Source organism: Leptodactylus fuscus, chromosome 3, assembly GCF_031893055.1.
Source record: "Leptodactylus fuscus isolate aLepFus1 chromosome 3, aLepFus1.hap2, whole genome shotgun sequence".
Taxonomy (NCBI): Eukaryota; Metazoa; Chordata; class Amphibia; order Anura; family Leptodactylidae; genus Leptodactylus; species Leptodactylus fuscus.
In genome coordinates, this window is record NC_134267.1 from 78975505 (window position 1) to 78998561 (window position 23057).

The following is a 23057-nucleotide window of genomic DNA, read 5'->3' on the forward strand; positions in this document are numbered from 1 at the left end:
AATGAGATGTAGTTGTCACCTTGCTAGAGGAAGCAGGGAATCCCTTTACCTACAAATACTTTTTTCCAATGTATCTATGTAAATTTCACTTTTCACTCTTCTTATTTTTTCAGTGCTGGCTGCTTAGTAGCTCAACTATGGAATCTAATGGGAGTGTGAGGCTGCTGATCTGCCCCACCATACTTTATAGTGTAGTCTGATGCTGCCTTGCTTCATCATAAAATCTCTCGTTCATAAATAGTGATTCTAATAAAATAATTGTATTAAGACATTTCTATACACACAATTCCTTTATCCAGAAACAAACTATTTCACAAATCTGCCACAAATCAAATTTTCATACTTCGCACATACTTGTGTGTTTTCATGTCTAAATATAACTGATAAAACAAAAGTTTAAAAACTATAAATATATATATAAATATACATATATACATATACATATATATGTATAAATAAAAAAGTTTAAATTACTCACCTTTCCCTATATTACTCATAAAAATAAAGAAACAAAAATTTACAAATCAGACATCACCATGCCCAAGAATGCATGAAATATAAACATATTTATCAGTGAACAGTGTAGTGGTAAAAAAAATAAAAGACACAAATTGCCATTTTATCGTAGTCTCTTATGCGACAAAAATCTTCAACTTGTTCCACTAAAATAAGAGCTTTTACACAGTGCCATGCATGAAAATATAAAAAAATTAAGGGTGTCACAATAAAGCGATGGAAAAGAAAGTTTTTAATTTTTCACATTTTTTAATCTTTTTAATGTGCCATTTTTACTGCAAGGTGAAAACTGTAAGAAAATTGTTCAATTGTGTTTTTTTTCCCCCAGTTCCACTCCAATCCGAATTTTTTTCCCCAGTAGTTGTACAGAATACTAAATGGTGCCACCAAGAACTAGAATATGTCCAGCAAAAAAAATTAAACCCTTATTTCACTCTGAACAGAATTTTTTTTTTTTTTTTAAAAAGAAATGAATAAAAAAGTTTTTGGATGTTGGGGAAAAAAATTTAATGCAAAATCTGGAAAATTAATGTGGATTAAAAGTTTAAGAACCTTATAAGGTATACATGGGAGCAATATTTTTCTCTATATGTAAAACTACTGTCATTTTCTAAAGCTGTTACTGTCCCTGAAGCTAAAAAAATGCAAGAATGAGTTGTTATTTATAAATATAAGATATTTGTCATGGTTTTCTATTTTTTCTTTTTTTACCTCTATCTAAAGACTGCACCATTAGAAAAAAAAAAAAAAAAAGCTCCAATAGACATGGTGGTTTATTTTATATTTGTCAATAACTTCAAAGTACATCATATCACATAGTCATTCATGAAGTTATTAACATTGTACCCCCAATCCATCAAGTTTCTTACTTTCGGAAATGTGTCTTGACCCTGCAAGGACACTTAGTAGACAGTCTGTTGTCACAACAAGTTTATAGTTCCCAGGTTATAGACTGGAAACTAAATTGCTGATAAATTTTAGTAAAAAACCAACCAAACAAAACAGCATCAAATATTGCACACAAAAAAAAAAAAAAATGAATGCGTCACCTAGCCCAAGATCTATAATTATACTTTTTTTTTAACTTTTTTTTTCTCGGTAGTATAAATAGATATTTACATTATATTATATACATATACACACCCTTATACATGGTGCTGTACAAATATATATGATTCTGTAAATATATATTATATAAAATTACTATTTAATACACAGTACAGTAAATGAACCAATAAATGAATATACCTATAAAAATATGTAGACAGGTTTTTTTTCCATAATTCCTGTTATTGTAACGATAAAATGATATAAAATACTAAAGAATTTTTTTTCCTTATATTAGCCATTTCAATGTATACTAAGAAAAAAAAGACTATTTTTTTCTTAAATAAATGAAACATATGACTATGAAATTTTTCCATATATTTTTCTCTGTTTAGATAGCATCTATTTAGAAAGAAAATACCAAGAAACTTAGTATGTATGATCTATTTCAGACTAAATAAGGAAGCAGGAATAGGAAAAATGTATGTGACATATAACATGTACCATAATGGGACAGTTTTACTAAGATAATCCTGACGTGAGATTGCAGGCAAATAAATACATTCTGAGATTTCTATCCACAGGACCTCTGAGGCCGGGCTTGCGCTGAATTTTTTTTATTTTTTTATTTGCAGTAATAAGTAGTGCATGATACTGTACATCTCACCTGTACGCTGCTCTGGAGTACTGGCATAGTATATAGCTTATACTTATAACTGCAGTTCTTTAGTGAAAAAGCATCATGTAAACCCAGCCTAACAGACCATATATACCTGACGTAAAACATCAATGGATCTATGTATAAATGACATAGAAGGTTGAACAAGTAAATACTGTATATAGGAAAAAGTCCCAGTGTCTAGCATTGTGTAGGTTCTCCAGGGTCTGCCACTGAAAGCCATACAGAGAAAACACCTGGAATAGGATTTATTCCCATGTTTCCAGTGTCCGTTATGGGATGAGAAAAAAGAAGATTATTTCAATAAAGCAATGGTTTAGATAAAAAGACTTCTCTTATAGTGTGTGAGGAAGCAACTATTCAAGCAACTATTGACCAACCTGTACTATTAACAAAATATCGATCGATCTATCTATCTATCTAGTGCCAGGGACAAAGCACTGCCCATAGGTGCTAGTGAGAGTGCCATTATGTACCCTGCCAGTCTATGCCACCATTACATTCCCTTCCCCTCAATAAAATCCTTCCACACCAATGGTGGGCACTGCAGAGTGACAGGAGGCTGCAATGATGGACATGACAGCAGGTCTTGTAAGGACTGGACAGACGTGCTGCTGCGGACTATGCTCAGGACTTTATCTAGAACGCCTTCTTGTATAGGACTGGCCGAGCGCCAGCTGAAGTAGCGCAGACATGCACCGCACTCGGCTCCCCCAGGACGACAGGTTGGGGAGGGGACATGGAGGTCTGTGTGTGACGTCTGTCAGGGCGAGTCTTCCCGCCCTAAGCATATGTGTAGTCTATGCCTATGCGTACACCGTCTATGAGGCAGGGTGAGCACGCAGGCGTCCCGTCAGCGCCCGCTGCCAATCAGCCGCTCCCTCCGTTCCGTCCCATTCATAGCGCCGCCAGTACTCGCCTCCTGCCCCAAACTGCCTCATCTGAGGAGCGAAGCCGCCGCTGCAGCTGCAGCCCCCGCCCTCAGCGCCTCCCCTCTTCTCCGCCAGCATTCAGCCTTGTCCTATATTGTCTCCCTCCCACTGCCGCGACCCCACCCTCTTCCCTTCACATCATAGCCGGCAGAGAAGGAAGGCGAGGAGTGCAGAGGGAAGCATACAAAGTCTGGTGGGTGGAGGCAGGAGAAAACCAAGAAGTGCTGGGTGGGAGGCAGCGGAGCTGCAGCTGGAGCCCTGAGTCTCGGCTATTCGGTGCACAGCCATCTCCCATCCTGGGTATTACAGGGCAGAGGTGCCCGCGTCCTGTCACTATAGCTAAAGATACAGCTCTATGTCTATATCTGCCCTATAGCCAGTGCTGACATCAGAAACTGAGGGGCTTTACCTCTGGATCTCTCTTCATCCCATCAGTGGGGACAGACATGGAAGATGGACCCTCTTCTGAAGGCTGCTTTAGAAGATTCACCGACTGCTTTTTAGGCGCCAGTAAGTACCTACCCATCACTGCTGTGCCAGTTGTAGCACGTATGTGCCCATGACTGAGGGCTAAAGCCAGGTGTGCCAGGTGCTTGCTTAGCTGGCTGTACTATGGCCAATGTATGTTAGGTTTGCTAGTCCTGTAAACTGAGGGAATAGCTAGTTTGGCTAGTGCTCTTGTGTCAGCTATTGGATAAGCTAGGTGACTAGTATTAGGGGCCAGCTATGGGATAAGCTAGGTGGCTAGTATTAGGGGCCAGCTATGGGATAAGCTAGGTGACTAGTATTACGGGCCAGCTATTGGATAAGCTAGGTGACTAGTATTAGGGGCTAGCTATGGGATAAGCTAGGTGACTAGTATTAGGGGCTAGCTATGGGATAAGCTAGGTGACTAGTATTACGGGCCAGCTATTGGATTAACTAGGTGACTAGTATTAGGGGCTAGCTATTGGATAAGCTAGGTGACTAGTATTAAGGGCTAGATATCGGATAAACTATGTGACTAGTATTAAGGGCCAGTTATCGGATAAGCTAGGTGACTAGTATTAGGGGCCAGCTATCAGATAAGCTAGGTGACTAGTATTAGGGGCCAGCTATTGGATAAACTAGGTGACTAGTATTAGAGGTCAGCTATTGGATTAACTAGGTGACTAGTATTAGGGGCCAGCTATTGGATTAACTAGGTGACTAGTATTAGGGGCCAGCTATTGGATAAGCTAGGTGACTAGTATTAGGGGCCAGCTATGGGATAAGTTAGGTGACTAGTATTAGGAGCCAGCTATGGGATAAGTTAGGTGACTAGTATTAGGAGCCAGCTATGGGATAATCTAGGTGACTAGTATTGGGGGCCAGCTATCGGATAATCTAAGTGACTAGTATTAGGGGCTAGCTATTGGATAAGCTAGGTGACTAGTATTAGGGGCCAGCTATTGGATAAGCTAGGTGACTAGTATTAGGAGCCAGCTATGGGATAATCTAGGTGACTAGTATTGGGGGCCAGCTATTGGAGAAGCTAGGTGACTAGTATTAGGGGCCAGCTATCGGATAATCTAGGTGACTAGTATTAGGGGCCAGCTATTGGAGAAGCTAGGTGACTAGTATTAGGGGCCAGCTATCGGATAATCTAGGTGACTAGTATTAGGGGCTAGCTATTGGATAAGCTAGTTGACTAGTATTAGGGGCCAGCTATCGGATAATCTAGGTGACTAGTATTGGGGGCCAGCTATCGGATAATCTAAGTGACTAGTATTAGGGGCCAGCTATTGGAGAAGCTAGGTGACTAGTATTAGGGGCCAGCTATCGGATAATCTAGGTGACTAGTATTAGGGGCCAGCTATTGGATAAGCTAGGTGACTAGTATTAGGGGCCAGCTATCGGATAATCTAGGTGACTAGTATTAGGGGCTAGCTATCGGATAAGCTAGGTGACTAGTATTAGGGGCCAGCTATCAGATAAGCTAGGTGACTAGTATTAGGGGCCAGGGATAAGCTAGGTGACTAGTATTAGGGGCCAGGGATAAGCTAGGTGACTAGTATTAGGGGCCAGGGATCGGATAATCTAGGTGACTAGTATTAGGGGCTAGCTATCGGATAAGCTAGGTGACTAGTATTAGGGGCCAGCTATCGGATAAGCTAGGTGACTAGTATTAGGGGCCAGGGATAAGCTAGGTGACTAGTATTAGGGGCCAGGGATAAGCTAGGTGACTAGTATTAGGGGCCAGGGATAAGCTAGGTGACTAGTATAGGGGGCCAGAGATCGGATAAGCTAGGTGACTAGTATTAGGGGCCAGGGATAAGCTAGGTGACTAGTATTCGGTGCCAGCTGATGGCTTTGTTATTGGAGCTGCTGTTCCAGCTGTGGGATGAGCTAGGTTTCATGGTGCTGGATGCTCAAGGTTGCCTGTGCTATTGTGCCAGCTTCTGGGTGTGTGCTGAAGTGTCCCTCTGCTTTTCTGGATTATTTCTGCACACTGCACAGTCCAGCTTCAGTCTTTATTTTTTTTTTTTTTGTCTTGCGGACCATCCATTGTTCTAGATATTCACCTGGTATCACCATCTGAATACCACTAGGTGTTTATTGCCAATGGCACTTGTTTTGCTTTGTAGTGCAAGTTTTACTTAGATTACAATAGTTTCTGACACTTTAGGTTAATGTTATTTAGTCAGTGACTTTCTGTAGTATTTCCATTTGGGCTAATAATGTGCCCAGGGACCGGTGATGCCATTTAGATCTCATAACTTTACGTTTTACTCTAAATTATTAGCACGAGTATTATTATTATTATTTATTATTATTATTATTATTATTATTATTATTGTTATTATGAGTATTATTAGCACATTTTCTTTTGTATATGAGAAAATTAGCTGTCATTCCTCATGACAGAATGTCATTTGTATAGAGTTAGACTTTCACAATTATTCTACTAGTTGCCCTGTGTAGTTTGGTATGGTGGGTACCTTGAATTTTTAGGGCGTTTCTGGTATTATGTAGATAAACCTTAGATTTAAGATTTCTACAACTACTATAACTGTTGGTTTAGTTTCTCATCCTTTCAAGATCTGTTTACTGTCAGTGAATGGAAATCTTTCGTGTTTACATCCAAACTTACAGACCTGATACTTCTCCCAGATAAACATATCCAGTTTAGGCAATCTTGTCTAAGCTGAAGAGCCTGGACTCCGTCTGACACATTCCTCCTACACAGATGTATTAAGCTATGGTGAAATGTGTGCTTTGGATGGCTTTATATCAGAGGATTCCGTATGGAATATATTTTAACAAGTTTGAGAAGTATTAGATCGGTGCAAACCAAGATCTTAAAGTTTTCTGGCATGAGATATTGTAAATCTACCAACTTTAAAATGTGGCGAGTGGGATGGCATGGACCTAGGTGGTGCTCCAGAGATGTGCCCCTTCTATGCCAGTTGTGCTTGTGTCATTAATTAGCGTAACCTTTATTTGCGTGAAACCAGAAAACAACATTGACTTTTTTTAAATATAGAATTTAGATGAGGGATAAGGACATATTGCCTATTTTGTGAGGTGTCATAGGTTCAGATGCAGTCTGCTACTCCATTCAAAGTCTACAGGATTGTCCTACTTAGCTGAGGGCTGCTACATCAGATTTAGGCTGAGGCCACACATTGTGGAAAAGCCGCTTTTTGCACATTTTGCTGTGTTTTTTTTGATCCAAAGCCAAGCGCTGCATAGTTCCTTCAGTTATGTCCACTCCAGGCTTCGCTCTCAAAGGGATTCTTCCATTAAAATTGAGTTTTTTGTGACTAACACGTAGGAATAGCCTTAGGAAAGGCTATTCTTCTCCCACCTTTAGATGTCTACTCTGTGCCGCCGCCGTTTGGTAAAAATCCCGGTTTTCATCAGTATGCAAATGCATTCTCTCACAGCACTGGGGGTGTCCCCAATGCTGCGAGAGAACTCTCCAGCACCGCCTCCATCTTCTTCAGGAACGTCCTCTTCCGGCGCCGAGGGTCAAACTTCTAGGCCTTGGGCAGACCCGACTGCGCATGCCCACAGGCCACAAGAAAATGGCTATTTACTTACTATGTAAGCGGCCATTCTTATTGTGGCCGCAGGCATGTGCAGTCGGCTCTGTCCGAGGCCTAGAAGCTCGTCCCCCCCCCCCACCCCCCCCCCCCGGCACCGGAAGAAGACGCGTAAAGAAGATGTTCCTGAAGAAGATCGAGGCGGCACTGGAGAGTTCTCTCGCAGCATTGGGGACACCCCCAGTGCTGCAAAAGAACTAATTTGCATACCAACGAAAACCGGGATCAGCTTTCCCGATCTGTGCCCCTGGTAAAGCGCTATCGATCTCTGTAAGGTAGCGCTTTAGAGTCAGAAGGGCGTTTCTTGACAGTCAGTCAGGAACGTCCTTCTCCACAGCAGCGCCAATAGCACTGTACAGTGTGAGCGGGGAGGAATGCCCCCTCCCCTCCTGATAATACTTGTCTATGGACAAGCACTGTGAGCAGAGGGAGGGGGCGTTCCTCCCTGCTCTCAGTGTACAGCGCGATAGGCGCTGCTGTGGAGAAGGACGTACCTGACTGACTGTCAGGAACGCCCTTTTGACTGTAAAGTGCTACGGTACCAGGACCGATAGCGCTTTACCCGGGGCACAGATCGGGAAAGCCGAAAAGTGCGCTGAAGTCAGCGCACTGTCTGCTTTCTAGCAGTATATGGAACTACTTGTGCCCAATCTGATGAAAGGTCCTCTTTAAGGCTATTCCTATGTGTGATCCACAAAAAATTCGATTTTAATGGTACCTTTAAAACACTGCAGCAAAATATGTAACAAAAAAAAATCAGCTTTTCTACAACGTATGGCCTCTGCCTAATATGGATCAAATAGAGTGGTACAACTGCTGTTCTTTGTAAACGGGACACAGGACTTGCGTTCTTTGTGGTTAGGGGGTAAACTGTTACAGTGTTTTCACATCACCATTACTAATCCATCATTGGATGAGTGCAACAGACTTTGGCTATAGAGTAAATGATGTACAGTAGATGCACAGTCTGTCACCATTCAGTTTTCTTCTGTAATGTGCATGCATGCACTAATAGTAGTGTGAGAGTACCTATATTACAATGTTAAACGTAAATTCACACATGGTAAATATGTTGCAGATATTTTTGTGAACAAATATCTGAATGGGTTGTTTGTGGTGCATGTGCGTGTTTTTTTTTTTTTTTCAAGACCCATGCAAAATGAGTAGGACACACAAATTTCTGCAACAAATCTGCAGCTGTACATTCACCCCGTGCACACGAGGAAATCCGGGCTACAGAAAATGGACCATTTATTGAATTTCTGGAATGAACTCAAGTCAGGAGATAGGGGACTCCTTACATCATAGATCACTAGGAGTCCTATCTCTTTGCAGCTCTTCTGTCCTAAACTAACTACAGTACGGGACAGTGACAATCTTACTGGAACAACAAGACTGGAACAATACAAAACAAAGATCAATGATGCAAAGCAGTCCTGTCTTCTGACTTGGTTTGAGCTTGAAAATATGTCTAATGAGTGAATTTTTTTGTTAAAGGGACCTAAGGGTATGTCTACGGGTGTGGAAACTCAGCAGCATTTTACAGTAGCAGCAAAGTGGATGATATTCTTAAAACTTGTATTTGCATGCTGCAGAGAGGACTCTGTACATAATGGAGATGCACCATTGATCTGGATTAAAGATCTGTAGCATGCCAATTTTTGCTGCAGATTTCACTCTGCAATGTTGAGAGTGAAATCTGTGATAAAATTGTAGCATTTCTGTAATTAATTTTTCAGTGCCTGTTCATGCGACTGAATCTGCTGCTGAAAAACTGGTATGAAACAGGGTATTTTGATGGGTATTTTTGGACGCTGTGGCCATATGCGCAGCATTGGTAAATGGTAATGTATTAACTTATTAATCTTATGTGAGGAAGGCCTAATACTAATAGTAGAAGACAGAATTTTGGAGACTGTCAGAGTGCTTTGATTGTAATCGTGTAACAGTCTGCTCGATCTTTTCACCTACACGAGTCATGTTTTTGTCCGATAAAAGAAAAAGTAATGTCTGCTCCTACCCTCAGTATATATGAATTATGTAACTAGATTAATAAATGATGAAGACGTGTGAATTATTTATGCGCCATTTGGACGTTTTATTACATTCCTGAAATCTCTGATAATCTTTGGCTTTAATTATTGTTATGTTTGTGTTGATCTCTGTAAAGTAATTGTCTCAGGCGTAACCTTATAAGAAAGGAGATCTCTACTTATAATGGTCTTTCATTACAAAACCTCAGAATCAAAACTAATGTGCTTGATACTATGGACAGCGGGTCAGATTCTTATCCATATTTATGGGTGCTCGGCACATTATTTGGACATTTAAAATATTTGCGAGCGCCTTGCTGTCCTGTTTAGAGATACACAGATGTATTGTTGGATAAATGAATATAGCAGAAGGCATGGAAAGGCAACCATTTCTGTAAGGATGTAAAGAACCTTGCTATCAGGTATGGCCCTGCATAATGGGGCATTATGGTTGTTGTGTGTACTGGTGCATAATTTTGGTCTAACTGGTTCTTCCTTTTGCTTACTGATTAACAAGAACAAGCTATCTACATAGATATCTTTTTACTGCTACATATCGGCTACATATCAGAAGCTGTGTATATTTTTTTTTTCCTTTCACAAAAATGAAATTCTTCTTGTAGTGTGTATGTATTCACAGTACTATTAATTTTTTGGTCAATGTACCCATATGAAGGCTTTTTTTTTTCTTAGACCACCAATGCAAGAGTTACATTCTCCAGTCTTGGTTTGAGCATGAAAATCCAGCCAATTTTTAGTTGTACCACTAGCACATGTGTAATAAAAAAAAAAAAATGATGAAAAAATAAACATTAGATTAAATTAGTGAAATTGCCTCCCAGGAGGTAAGAAAATACTAAACAGTTGTCATTAGACACAGCACATTCCAGAGTTGTCTGTTGTATACGCAGCACTACAGCACTCATTGAGCACTTTGTATACAGTGATTGAGAAGGTAGAAAGGTTAACGTATGTCTCTGTTTTCTGGGTACCCTGCTGTATGGGTAGTTGTTAAAGGGGTTTCCCAGGCAAAAAAATAATTCTTAAAAAAGGTCTGTTAGTGCTATCAATAGGTTAAAAAGTGCACCCAAATACCTTTAGCAGTGTTGTGACTGATTTCTGGCTTTCTCTGGGAGCTCCTGGTGTCCCCTGCATTTGTTTACATGGGTAGAATTCTGCTGTCTTAGCCTACAACTACCATGATGCATTGCAGTTCTCTCAGATCCCCATTCACACTTCCTCCCTCTCAATCCCCCCCATTTCCCTAGAAAGACCCACCTGACTAGCTAATTGATTCAGTCCCCCCAAACCCCCTCCCCACTCCATCATAATTTGAGGTGCCACCCTCCCCTCTTCTGCCCGCACCTGGGATCCGGAACTGGCGCCTGCTTAGTAGAATGTCGGCAGCAGCCACGCATGCGCAATAGAAAGCTGCTTCTTTTTGCTTCTGCAGGTGTTCTATTGCTCAGGCATCGGCTCCCGTGTTGCTCCTAAAGGTTTTATATATAAAACTTTTCAAGATGAGCTGTGTTGTGTATGACTTGTTTCCTGCTTTTTTTCCTTTCTGTGGGGTTTATCTCAAATTTTCAGCTTTCTATGAGATGGAAGGCCTCTTTGTTTTCTAAAGATGACATGCCTCCAGTCCATAGGAGTTAGTTTCTCATTGACCACACGACTGCAAATGAAGATGACTGAGGCTTGTTGTCAGTGGCAGGCCAGGTAATGGGTGGTGTGACACCATATTTTCTTCTGTTAAGTACCTGAAAATAGTATGACATGGGTGTATAGTGAAGATGCCATGTGTGAACAATGTGGGCATTGTTCATTACATATTTCCTCTCACACACAACTTTATTACGTTAAAAATAAAATAACAAGACCAGCACGTAATTGTGAACGCCATAAGAAAAATAAATTATAAAAAAACCCAAAAAAAATCACACACAAATTGATGTTTGTTAATCTTGTTTTCCAAAAACAGAAGAAAAAGCGTTAACAAATTTAATAAACCCCAAAAGAGTATAGATGAAAACTACAGATTGTTTACATTGTGCAAAAGTAGTAAATCCACTTTAGAAAGTGACATTGCTGCAATTGACCCACAGAATAGAGTTAGAATGTCATTTATAAAATATGAAGAATGACGTAAAAATGATAGACAAAAAGAAACCCCCCAAAATTTGAAGATTTTTTTTTTTATTTCCCACCATTCAAAAAAATAAATAAATCATTTTTAATGCTTTATATGTATTACATAGAGATTCCATTTATCCTTTCAGTGCCGGGGGGTTATGGATATTTTGCACCTCTGGTAGCCAGGGAAATTTTCAATTTTGAAATTTGCACCTTCATACAATTTTGAGTTAAAGTGCATGTTTTATTAAAAAAAAAAAAGCAAATAATATATATTTGCTACCAGTGGAAACCAAAAACAATTATATGCACCAAACCTCCTGAAAAAGAATCAACATGGGCAAAGTTCATTCATATCATGAAGGCCTACACCTCCATGCACATATATTTATAAAGTCATGGAAATATTAAAAAAAAAGTATCATCCTATAAAATTTAAACTCTAAGGGGGCGTTCACACTAGCGTAGGTGTCCGACAGCTAGTGTCCGATGCTAATATCCGCACAAGATTTTCGTATCGGACACTAGCAAGTCCTCCAGCAAGATAATGACACAAATCACACATCCAAAAATACCCAGGGATGGTTGAAAAAGAAAAAATGGACTGTTTTAAAATGGCCAGTAATGAGTCCTGACCACAACCCCACTGAAAATCTTTGGCGTGAGCTGAAATCTGCCATTGGAAAAAGAACCCTGCAAATATTCAAGAGCTTGAATAAACTGCAAAGGAAGAGTGGGAGAAAATACCAGATGAGAAGTGCAAGAAGCTTATAGAGCAGACATGTTTGGAGACTTATCAATGCCAAAGGGTGTGCAACTAAAATAGGTGATACTTAGGGGTGCCTTTATTGCTGCACATCTTGTTTATTCTGTTTCTTCTTTGAAATTATAACATGTATATTGAAATACAACAATAAAATATTATATTACTTTGAACCATTAATTAAAAAAGCCTGAGGATATTACTTTGGTACATTTCCATCTATTTGTGAAGATATTGTACAATAGTGCAATAGTGGTGAGCATCCCTGTATGTTAAAAATCTATACTGCACTTATCAAACTGTGACTGTGATACCAAAATCTTTTTTGAGATAGCGCAGCATACTGTATATAAACACAATTTACATTTCATATATACACTGCTCAAAAAAATAAAGGGAACACTCTAACACATCCTAGATCTGAATGAATGAAATATTCTCATTGAATACTTTGTTTCTGTATAAATTTGACTGTGATGACAACAAAATCACACAAAAATCATCAATGGGAATCAAATTTATTAACCAATGGAGGCCTGGATTTGGAGTCACCCCCCAAAAAATTAAACAGGAAAAACACACTACAGGCTGATCCAACATTGATGTAATGTCCTTAAAACATGTCAAAATAAGGCTCCGTAGTGTGTGTGGCCTTCACGTGCCTGTATGACCTCTCTACAATGCCTGGGCATGCTCCTGATGAGGTTGCGGATAGACTCCTGAGGGATCTCCTCCCAGATCTGGACTAAATCACGATCTACTTTTCTGTCTGCATGTTCCACGCGGAGAGTACATGGACCCCATTATAGTCTGTGGGGTCCGTGTGGCTTCACTGCACATCGCTTGCCAATGCATTTGGTATTCTGGTCTTGGGGTCCCAATGTGAAGTCCCTCGAATAAAATACCAATGCAGATATGAACGAGGCCTAAGCTGTAATTTACAATCCTGTAGTAAAGAAAAATCTGGAGCGGTGCTAATGGCAAATTAATCTAATAATTTGATTAACATCCCAAGCCCTAATCTGGCTTTGTTTACTTGAATGAACTAAGAATTAACTATAGGTATGGAATGTATCATAAGTACTTGTGTTTAACATCACACATTCTTTTTCAATGTGTATGCGGCACGCATGACTAAAAGTTATTTCTAACGTTACCCTTATCCATATATAGTAGGTGTTAAAAAAACAATACTTTTTCAATCTAAGGTGAACATTCCTAAATGGTGTATAAAAGCTTCATTGCTCCTAGTAATCTTTTAATGTTTTCTCTCTATTTGGAGAGAGCTATAGTGCATTGAAACATATTACTAATATTACCGATAAAGGAGCTAAACTAAAACCTCATCTTGTATAGAACTGCGGACTGCATATGCCATGTTTTAATTGCAGTTAGGTCATGTCAACTGTGTGAATACTATGCTATGATTTTAATGGACACCAAGGTCCTTGTTTACTATGGGAGTTCAATACTAATCGATACGCTATGCAATGCAGAAAGCTAAAATCATCTGGCATTTGGTTAATTTGTCATGTGTCATTTTTAGTGGGCATTATATATGTCTACGCATATTGCCCTCATGTAATCGCCCATACACATTGGGACTGAGCATATATAAAGGCTTTACTACTTGTATCATGTTGTTCGGTATCCTATTCTTTCATTTTTAGGTGCTACGTTACTGTATTGTAAAAGTGGCTGATGTGGCTTCCATCACAGGTATAAACATTTGGCACCTTCGTGACAAGTGAGAATATGATTGTCAAATTCAATTTTTTTTTATTTTTTTGCGCAACTAAGTTTTGCTGTTCCAGTAACCCCCAGACTTATATTGGAAAAACATAAACATGGAAACACATTCTTGGGGTATAAACAGAAAAAATCTACCAATCTTTGAGTTCTAAATGAGGAATTTGTTTTATCTAGGCAACGTATGAATACCTGCCTTCACTAAATATCATCTTCAAAAAAGTTGCCCCACTTTTTTTTTTTTTTTTTCTTTCATCCTATTATATCTTAGGTCAGTATAATACATTTTAATGCTGTCCACTGTTAACATACATACTACAAGGTGACTCTTTTACTGATAAACAAATGTAACTAAAGAATATTGATATGTTAAACGTTACTCCAAGAACTTCTGGTTCCTAGATTACAGTTCTTTATAAACAGGTAGAAAGACATCTGTCAGAGTGCAAAGCAGAAGAGCGCAGAAGGGAGCTTTGCACCTGACTGCTCTCCACAGACTTACCTGATTTAAGTTTATGCTACAAGTGAAATAAAAAAAGCTTTGTAAAAATACCTGCTTAAGGTCCACAGAACTTTTGTAGTAAGAACTTTGTGACCGGTTGGTAGATAAAGCAGTGAAAATGGTACGAAGGCTAGAAAAACAGTGCTATTATAGTTTGTCAAGTTTAAAGGGGTTGTACAGAATAAAATGAGAACCCCTAAACTAAACCCTCTCCTCCCGCCTAACTAGTAGTGGGCGGAATATGTTAGCTAGAGAGATGGGGAGGGTGGGAGGGGCTAGTAATGGGCAGAATCGCTAGGCAAAGCAGATGGGGAAAGTGGGAGGGGCTAGTAATTGGTGGGATCGCTAAGCATAGTGAGATAGGGAATGTTTTGTAATGAATTGAGAGAGGAGGGGGGAGCTGTGTGAGAGGGAAACCTGCAGTCACACAGTATAAGCATTAAATAAGGGCTTGTGTTACTCCTGTATGATGGCTACGAAAGTGTCTTGACAATTTTCACCTTTAGATATATTGTCCTGCTAGTGTCCATCTAATTCAGCAGTGTTAAGGGAACACTCTATGTTGTTTCTGTAACTCTTGTTCACCCCCAACAGCACAAACCAGCACTGCTCAGCTGTTCCTGTAGGTCCCACCCTAGGGTAGGGAGGCTATACATGGTGTTATTTGGAAAAATGGTACTGCAGTTTTTCATGCATTTTTTTTTTTTTAAAGCCAAAGCCAGAAGTGGATACTGCAAGAATTCAAAATAGAGCTTGTTCCTTTTATATTTCCCATTCCTCTTGATTCTTCTTCTGGCTTAGACTCAAAAAATTGAACGGAAAACTGTCACAATAACTGACATTTTTCCACAAAACCCTGTATGTGAAACTAACCTTAAGAAGTCTGAGAAGGGCTTAAGTAGCCAGTAGGCAGCCAGTCTGGTGGATTAGCTAGTAAATGGCATTCTCCAGCTTGTATGATAGTTTTAGAAGATAAGCAAAACAAAATTTTTACATCAACTTAATTGCATAAATGATTTTGGCACAAAATACATAGACAATGACCAAAAAAATTCAACTCAAAGTGCTAAGTAGCACTTAAAATGAAGCCCTTAAAGCAGTGGTGCAATAGTTCCAACTCTCCCCTTCGAATCTGGAAGGTGATTGTATGTTCTCTCTTGTCTGTGCTTTTAGTCCGCTGGGTATAAAAGTGCATTACGCTAAGTTCACATTAGTATTCGGGCGAATTCGCCCAAGATTCCACTTAAATCGGTGGAAACCCAGTGGACCTCATAAGTTTATGTAATATAATACTATATAATGAGGTCTGCTTGGTTTCCACTGATATTATTTTGGAAATTGGTGGAGAGAAAAGTCATGCTTGCAGGACTTTTCTCTGCCGATTTAAGTGTAATCTCTGGCAGATTTGCCTGAATGCTAGTGGGACCCTAATGCAATGCACTTTTATCACCTGCCTTTTTTTAGGCGGACAGGGAAACCGAGCGCCAGTGTGAACCTAGCCTTACAAATGCTTTCCCATCCATAATGTGGTCAGCAACTGGAAGAGCATGTAACCATTACATCACTTAACCTCTTCCATAGTGCTACAGTGTACTCCAGAGTACAGGCATAGAGGAGAAGGCTGTAGGGTGCTATGAATGGGAGCGCTGTTGAACAGAGGACAAAGGCTGGCAGAATTGGGAGCTGCAGACCCATCAGAAAAAAGTTTATTTCAAATAGCCAACCCCTTTAAGTTTTTTCCAAGTCTCAACAAATTCTATCTTAAATCGGAATTATATTCCGAAAAAGAAGGAAATCTGTGCACACTACGTGTTTCGGGAATATTCCCTTTTTTGAGTGTATATAAAATGGCACAAAAAAACCTTAAATATACACACATCTTTTATATCTATCTGATATTGAAACTACCCCTTAGGAATGGATCAAAGTCCAATCCACAATTTCAGAACATTATAGTACAACAAATTATATGAGATGTTAAATATGACAATTAGTAAGTACGACTTATCCCACAAAAAACAAGCCGTATGCGAACAAAAAAAAATAAAGTTTTGGCTTTTGAAATGCAGGGAGTAAATATAAAAACTGACAATTGCTTCATGAGGGAGTGGTTAAACACCAGCTTGTAAATTGGTATGTGTTTTGACAACCCCTTTATCAATATCCTATCTAGAAAACTGATGGCTTGTAAGCATCTCAATGCTGATCTCACTCCGGGGATCCCTACTGGTCATGGGAACAGGGGGACCCTGAGAAAATATAGCAGAAGTGCTTGTGAGCATCGCATTTGATTACCTGGTCAGAGTTGGGAGGATGCCTAATGTGGTGCCCACATGCATCATGTATAGGTTGTTCACACATGACTACCAAACTAATGATCTATTAGTTTTAGGGATGGAAAAAAATCAGTTTCTTCTACCACATTCATTCAGCAGCAGAAGTATACATCAGTATTTTCTCTAGGGTTTATAACCCTTGTTCAACTTGTACAGTTCCTGTGCGGACGTCATCATGCTATGATAGCGAGTATTAGTTAACCCTTAGGGTGCACTTATTCTCCAAGCTGTACAGCTGACACACAATGCAGATTTATTACGTACAGGAAACACATTACTTTGTCTGAGTCCTCATGGAATAAATTTCTCTCAGCACCATGAGCGTCACAAATGCAAAAATAGTAGGATGTTCTTCCGCTGCAATAGTAACTGCAATAGTTGTAAGCACAAGTGCTTACAAGAGTGGAAACGCTTTGATAACTATTACAGCATTGCTGTGACTCTTTGCAGAAAGCATTGAAATCCTAATGCAATTTACACAGGACTCTTAAATTCGTTAGTATATTGTGGCATAAGATGACATTATATACTGTAGTCTTTGCAATGTGGCTAACAATGATTATTTAATAGCTACACCGCCATTTATACGATGAGTTGGAACGTGGCATCATTATATTATCACCTTATACATTTAGAGTTTAATCTGCATTGTTTGTGAAATATAGTATGCATTTTAAAATTTTTTTATAACGTTTGCATGTTGTGTTCCTGGTTTGCATCTTCACCAGATAGTGGCTTTTTTTGTCTTCTAAAACTTTAAGTCCCCCCCCCCCCCCCCGTTTTTAAATATTTTGTTTTGTATATTTTATACATTGAGTTTACACAGTATGCCCAATAAAGGTCATACAAAACCTTGGGGTAGAGCTGATCTTGGTCTGCTAAGAAATAGCACCTCTTGTAGCACCACTCTGTACCTCATGGTCACATCATCATGGCGGTTTCCTGTACTGTAATGTGCTTAGACGAACAGGGGAATAATAAACAGGTTTTTATTTTATTTTTTTTTTTAAATGTAGATTGTGAGCCCCATATAGGGATCACAATGTACATTCTTTTTCTTCCTATCAGTATGTCTTTATAGATAGGGAGGAAATCCATGCAAACATAGGGAGAACATACAAACTCCTTGCAGATGTTGTTCCTGGCGGGATTTGAACTCCAGGACTTCAGTGCTGCAAGGCTGCAGAGTGCTAACCACTGAGCCACTGTGTTGCCCCTAACAGGTTTTTTTTAATTTTTCTTTCTGTGGGGAGCCGAGCCGGCTACCCTGTCCTTCAACTACCCAATCTCGAAGCAAAATTGGTTTTGTTTCAATTGAAGCAATGTAGAGCTAATCATCTTTTCATGATTATAGAGATCAGCCTGCAAGTGCATTGAGGGTGGGCCTGAAATTGGTGCACAATGTGTCCCCTGTAAACCAGCCCTTGTTGCTATTGATAATTACAGGCTAACTTTCCTAGTCATAAAATGATGATTATTACTGCATTGATTCATTGGTTTGTGGCCAGACAGTTTCTGCTACTGTTAAAGGCCTATACATGGCGTTAGTATAGGTTTTGGAGGCATTTATTCTCCTTTAAAGTTTAGTAGTCAGCAAGTGGTTAACACCTTTAGAGCACAGGTAGTTTGAGCATTAAGATTTTTTTTTTTCCTTTCATATTTTCTTTATCCACCTTCCAGAATTCATAACTTTATTTTATTGTCAACATTTGCGCAACGAGTTGTACTTTTAGTTGGCACCATTTTGAGGTGCATATAAATCTTTGTGAAAATAAAACATTTTTTTTTTAGGAGAACACCATATTCTGACATCTATAACTTTTTAACTTTAATTTGTGGACAGAGATGTGTAAAGTGCTATTTTGCAGGACAACTTGTAGTTTTGATTGGCACCATTACCATTTTCTGGTATGTACGCCCTTATATATATTTTTTTTGTACCAGGACATCTTTCAGGACAGGAAGAGAAATTAAAATAACCCTCCCACTCCAGTGTCTCAATGGAAGTCAATCTATGGGTATGCATGGAGTCTTCCATCGACTCCTCACAGTCTCTAAATTTTCTAACTCTTCTCTGCCGCTTTCTGACCACAATCTTCTATCTCTCACCATCAGTGCTCTCTCCCCTTCACAAGACGCCCCTACCCATCACACATATAGGAACTTGCGTGCTATTGACACCCAGCACCTCTCAGATACTCTACAGTCCTCCCTGTCCCCCATCTCTTCAATCTCCTGTCCCAATCTGGCCACCAGTCACTATAATGAAACCCTCAAAAATGCATTGGATGAGGTTGCTCCCCCCTCCACTCGTAAAGTCCCACATAGGAGGCATCAGCCCTGGCACACGCCACAGACACGATTTCTTCAGTGCTGCTCTAGGTGTGCCGAACGTCTATGGAGAAAATCACCTGCAGATTTCCTCCACTTCAAGTTTATGCTTAAAACATATAGCTCTGCCCTTTACCTTGCCAAACAAGACTATTTCACCGCCCTCATCTCTTCTCTCTCCAGCAACCCTAAAAGGCTTTTTGAAACCTTTCACTCCTTACTCACACCCAAGGTGCAGACGCCATTCACAGACCTTAGTGCTGATGACCTGGCCATGTATTTCCATGATAAAATTGATAAGATCCGTCAGGAAATTACTGCCCAAGCCCCAGGTGGCATTGACTCCCACACCTACGATAGTATTGATCCCCTCACCAGCCGCACTTTAGACTGTCCATTCTCATCTTTTGAACCTGTCACAGAAGAGGAAGTTTCCCAGCTACTTTCTTCATCTCGCCCCACAACCTGCAGTAGTGACCCCTTCCCCTCACACCTTCTCCAATCTCTGTCCCCTGCTGTCACTACTTACCTTACTAAAATATTTAACCTCTCTCTCTCTTCTGGAATCTTCCCATCCTCCTTCAAGCATGCTGTTATAATCCCGCTACTGAAAAACCCCTCCCTGGACCCATCCTGTGCTGCTAACTATCGACCCGTCTCTAACCTCCCCTTCATCTCTAAACTTTTGGAACGCCTGGTTTATTCTCGGTTAATCCGTTATCTCTCTGCTAACTCTCTGCTTGACCCCTTACAATCTGGTTTCCGCGCTCTGCACTCTACTGAAACAGCTCTCACAAAAGTCTCTAATGATCTACTAAGGGCTAAATCCATTGGTGACTTCTCTCTTCTTATTCTTCTGGACCTCTCTGCAGCTTTTGACACTGTTGACCATCAACTTCTCCTCACTATGCTCCGCTCAGTTGGCCTCAATGACACTGCGCTCTCCTGGTTCTCCTCTTATCTCTCAGGCCGCACTTTCAGTGTATCATTTGTGGGCTCTGTTTCCTCTCCTCTTTCCCTTGCTGTTGGGGTTCCTCAGGGCTCGGTCCTCGGCCCCCTGCTCTTTTCTCTCTACACAGCCCCCATTGGACAAACCATCGCCAGATTTGGCTTCAGGTACCATCTTTATGCTGATGACACCCAATTATACACATCTTCCCGTGACATCACCCCTGCACTCATACAGAACACCAGTGACCGTCTCTCTGCTGTCTCTAATATCCTGTCCTCGCTCTATCTGAAACTAAATCTCTCTAAGACTGAACTACTACTGTTTCCACCATCTAACAGATCTGTCCCTGATATATCCATTGCAGTCTCAGGCCTTACTATAACTCCTAGGCAGCATGCCCGCTGCCTTGGGGTCATATTTGACGCAGACCTTTCCTTCACCCCTCATATTGAATCACTCGCACGTTCATGTCACCTCCACCTCAAAAACATCTCCAGAATACGCCCTTTCCTTACCAGAGATACACTAAAGACACTTATTGTCTCTCTGATTCATTCTCGCCTTGACTACTGTAATTCCTTACTAATCGGTCTTCCCCTCACTAAACTCTCTCCTCTACAATCTATTCTGAATGCAGCAGCCAGGCTCATCTATCAGGCTAGACGCTACAGCGATGCCTCCGGTCTGTGCCAGTTGCTACATTGGCTGCCTATTCATTATAGAATAAAATATAAAGTTATTACTCTCATCCACAAGGCTCTCCATAATGCCGCACCTCCCTACATTTCTTCCCTCATCTCTGTCTACCGCCCAACCCGTGCTCTCCGCTCACTCAATGACCTAACACTTACATCCTCTATTATCAGAACCTCCCATGCTCGTATACAAGACTTCTCCCGAGCTGCACCACTTCTCTGGAATGCTCTACCCCGGACAATCAGATTAACTCCCAACTTCTACAGTTTCAAACGCAAACTAAAGACGCATCTTTTCAGACAAGCCTATCACAATTCCTAATGCACAAAATTGTCTGAACACTGTATAAGCAATGCCGCCCCTGCTACCTCTTGTGTCACCCTCTCTACCTCATAGATTGTAAGCTCTTTTGAGCAGGGCCCTCAGTCCCATTGTGTGAAATGACGTTCTTTGTTATGTATGTCTGTATCTGAACCCTATAAATTGTACAGCGCTGCGGAATATGTTGGCGCTATATAAATAAAATGTATTATTATTATTATATGGGCTGACTTCTTCATTCACTGGAATATATGTGTATTGCAGTATATAATCTTGAATCGGCGATCAGATCATAACAGGTTCAGGTCCTCTAGTGGGACATCCAAGAATTGTAAAAAAAAATAAAAAATAAATTAATAAAGCCCCAAAAATGTCCTTTATAATTATATATATAAAAAACCCCAAAAATTAATATAAGCAATAAATATTTGGTATTGGCACATCCAATACAACCTGTATAATAAAAATGAAACATTATTTAACTTGCATGGTAAGCGTCATTTAAAAAAAAACGCATGAAGTAATGATTTTATTTTATTTTTTTTGCATCTCTCGTCACAAAAGTTATGCTATAAAAAATGAAAAATGTACTAATAAAAAGCAGAGGTCATCCCGCAAAAAATAATTACTCAACCAACTTTGTCAGCTAAAAAATTTAAATGTTACGCATCTCAGAAGATGACTATGTAAAAAAAAAAAAAAAAAAAAATGGTTTATGTTCCAAAATTGATTTTTGTTCTGCAAAATTAGTAACGCACAAAGAATATTTAATTTATTACCGTAATTGTTCGATCGTTCAGACCGACAGAATAAAGGTAACATGTTACTATATATAAAATTGTTGGGACCCCTCATTTAATGAAAGAAAAACCCACAATGGTCACAGAAATAACTTGGTTACAGAGCTCCCGGACCGAGGCAACTATTTCACCCGATTCCATCGGCTTAGGACCCTTACCGCATCCCGGCTCCGGCATGGTTCGTCATCTAAGCCGCAAACCTTCATCCTTGGCCCGGGTGGAGCTGCAGATGGCGAGGTTTTTCCTCTCTGCGACCTCCCCTGTTTCCCTGCCCGGTGGCTCTAAGATGGCGCCGGTGCGCGCCTATGCGGATGACATGGATGTCCCTCCTACGCAACAGCCGGCAGCACAGCTTCTCTCCCAGGTGGTTCCTGTTCTCCCTCCGGCTCCGACCCTCCTCTCCTCCGGCGTAGGGACTCCCGGATCAGCTACTGACAAGGTACGGCAGCTTCCTTCCATGATCCACGATGGCGGTGGCAACGGCCTCATGGCGGCCCCCCTCCCCCATTCCTCCTCTGCAGCAGCTCCTGGAGCCCCCAAGCTAGCCTCCATGGTCTCTGTATCTTTGCAGGGAGGAGTGGGCCTGGTAACTGCCATGTCTTCCTCCCTGGGCCCTGCTATAGATTCTCTTCCTGTGCCCCCTACTCCCTTCCATGCAGGCCCTGGGCCCTATACCTGAAGGCACCCCAAGCTAGCGTGCAGGGCCTCCTCTCCTGGACATTGCCTCCCCCTCCATTGGAGCCCCCTCCTTGTCTTCTTAGACTTTGGACCAGGTCATCTCATCTGTCACACCGCTATCCCTGCCTCGGGGTGATGATCCCTCGCATGTTGACCCGGACTTAGTTTTTTCTGGCACTCCTGTGGTTCTGCGGGCTCCACCAGCTTCTGATTCTTCCTCACAAGCCTCTCGTCGGTCCAAGCGCCCTAAGCTGTCGGATATTTGGGATCTGCTCCGTTCCATGCCTACTAAATTGGACCTGGAGGCCGTGGTCCGGAGAGTGGAAGAAAGACAGGACAGGATCCTTTCTGGCTTCAATTCTGACCTTTAATCCCTGTCGGCCCAGGTTGCGACCCAACAGCAACGCACAGACTCTATTGACCAATGCCTTGTGTCTCTGGAGCAAACCCTCTCTACCCAACGCACGTTCAACCATCATTTGCTGCTCCAGGTGGACGATCAGGAGAATAGGGGCCGCCATA

The 23057-nt window shown here is 40.7% G+C and overlaps 1 protein-coding gene across 2 annotated transcripts in view; it reads left to right on the plus strand.

Moving 5' to 3' along the window:
• PDE10A (phosphodiesterase 10A) overlaps positions 1-23057 on the plus strand; it is a 300316-nt gene that overhangs the window by 169608 nt on the left and 107651 nt on the right. The window contains exon 1 of one of the 2 annotated variants that reach the window (XM_075267820.1): positions 3333-3684. The exons of the other annotated variant lie outside the window; for it this stretch is intronic. Within the exon in view, the coding sequence (XP_075123921.1) occupies positions 3621-3684 (64 nt within the window). The 5' untranslated portion in view covers positions 3333-3620. Of the gene's footprint in view, positions 1-3332; positions 3685-23057 lie in introns of those variants that run through there. 2 annotated transcript variants of the gene reach the window in all.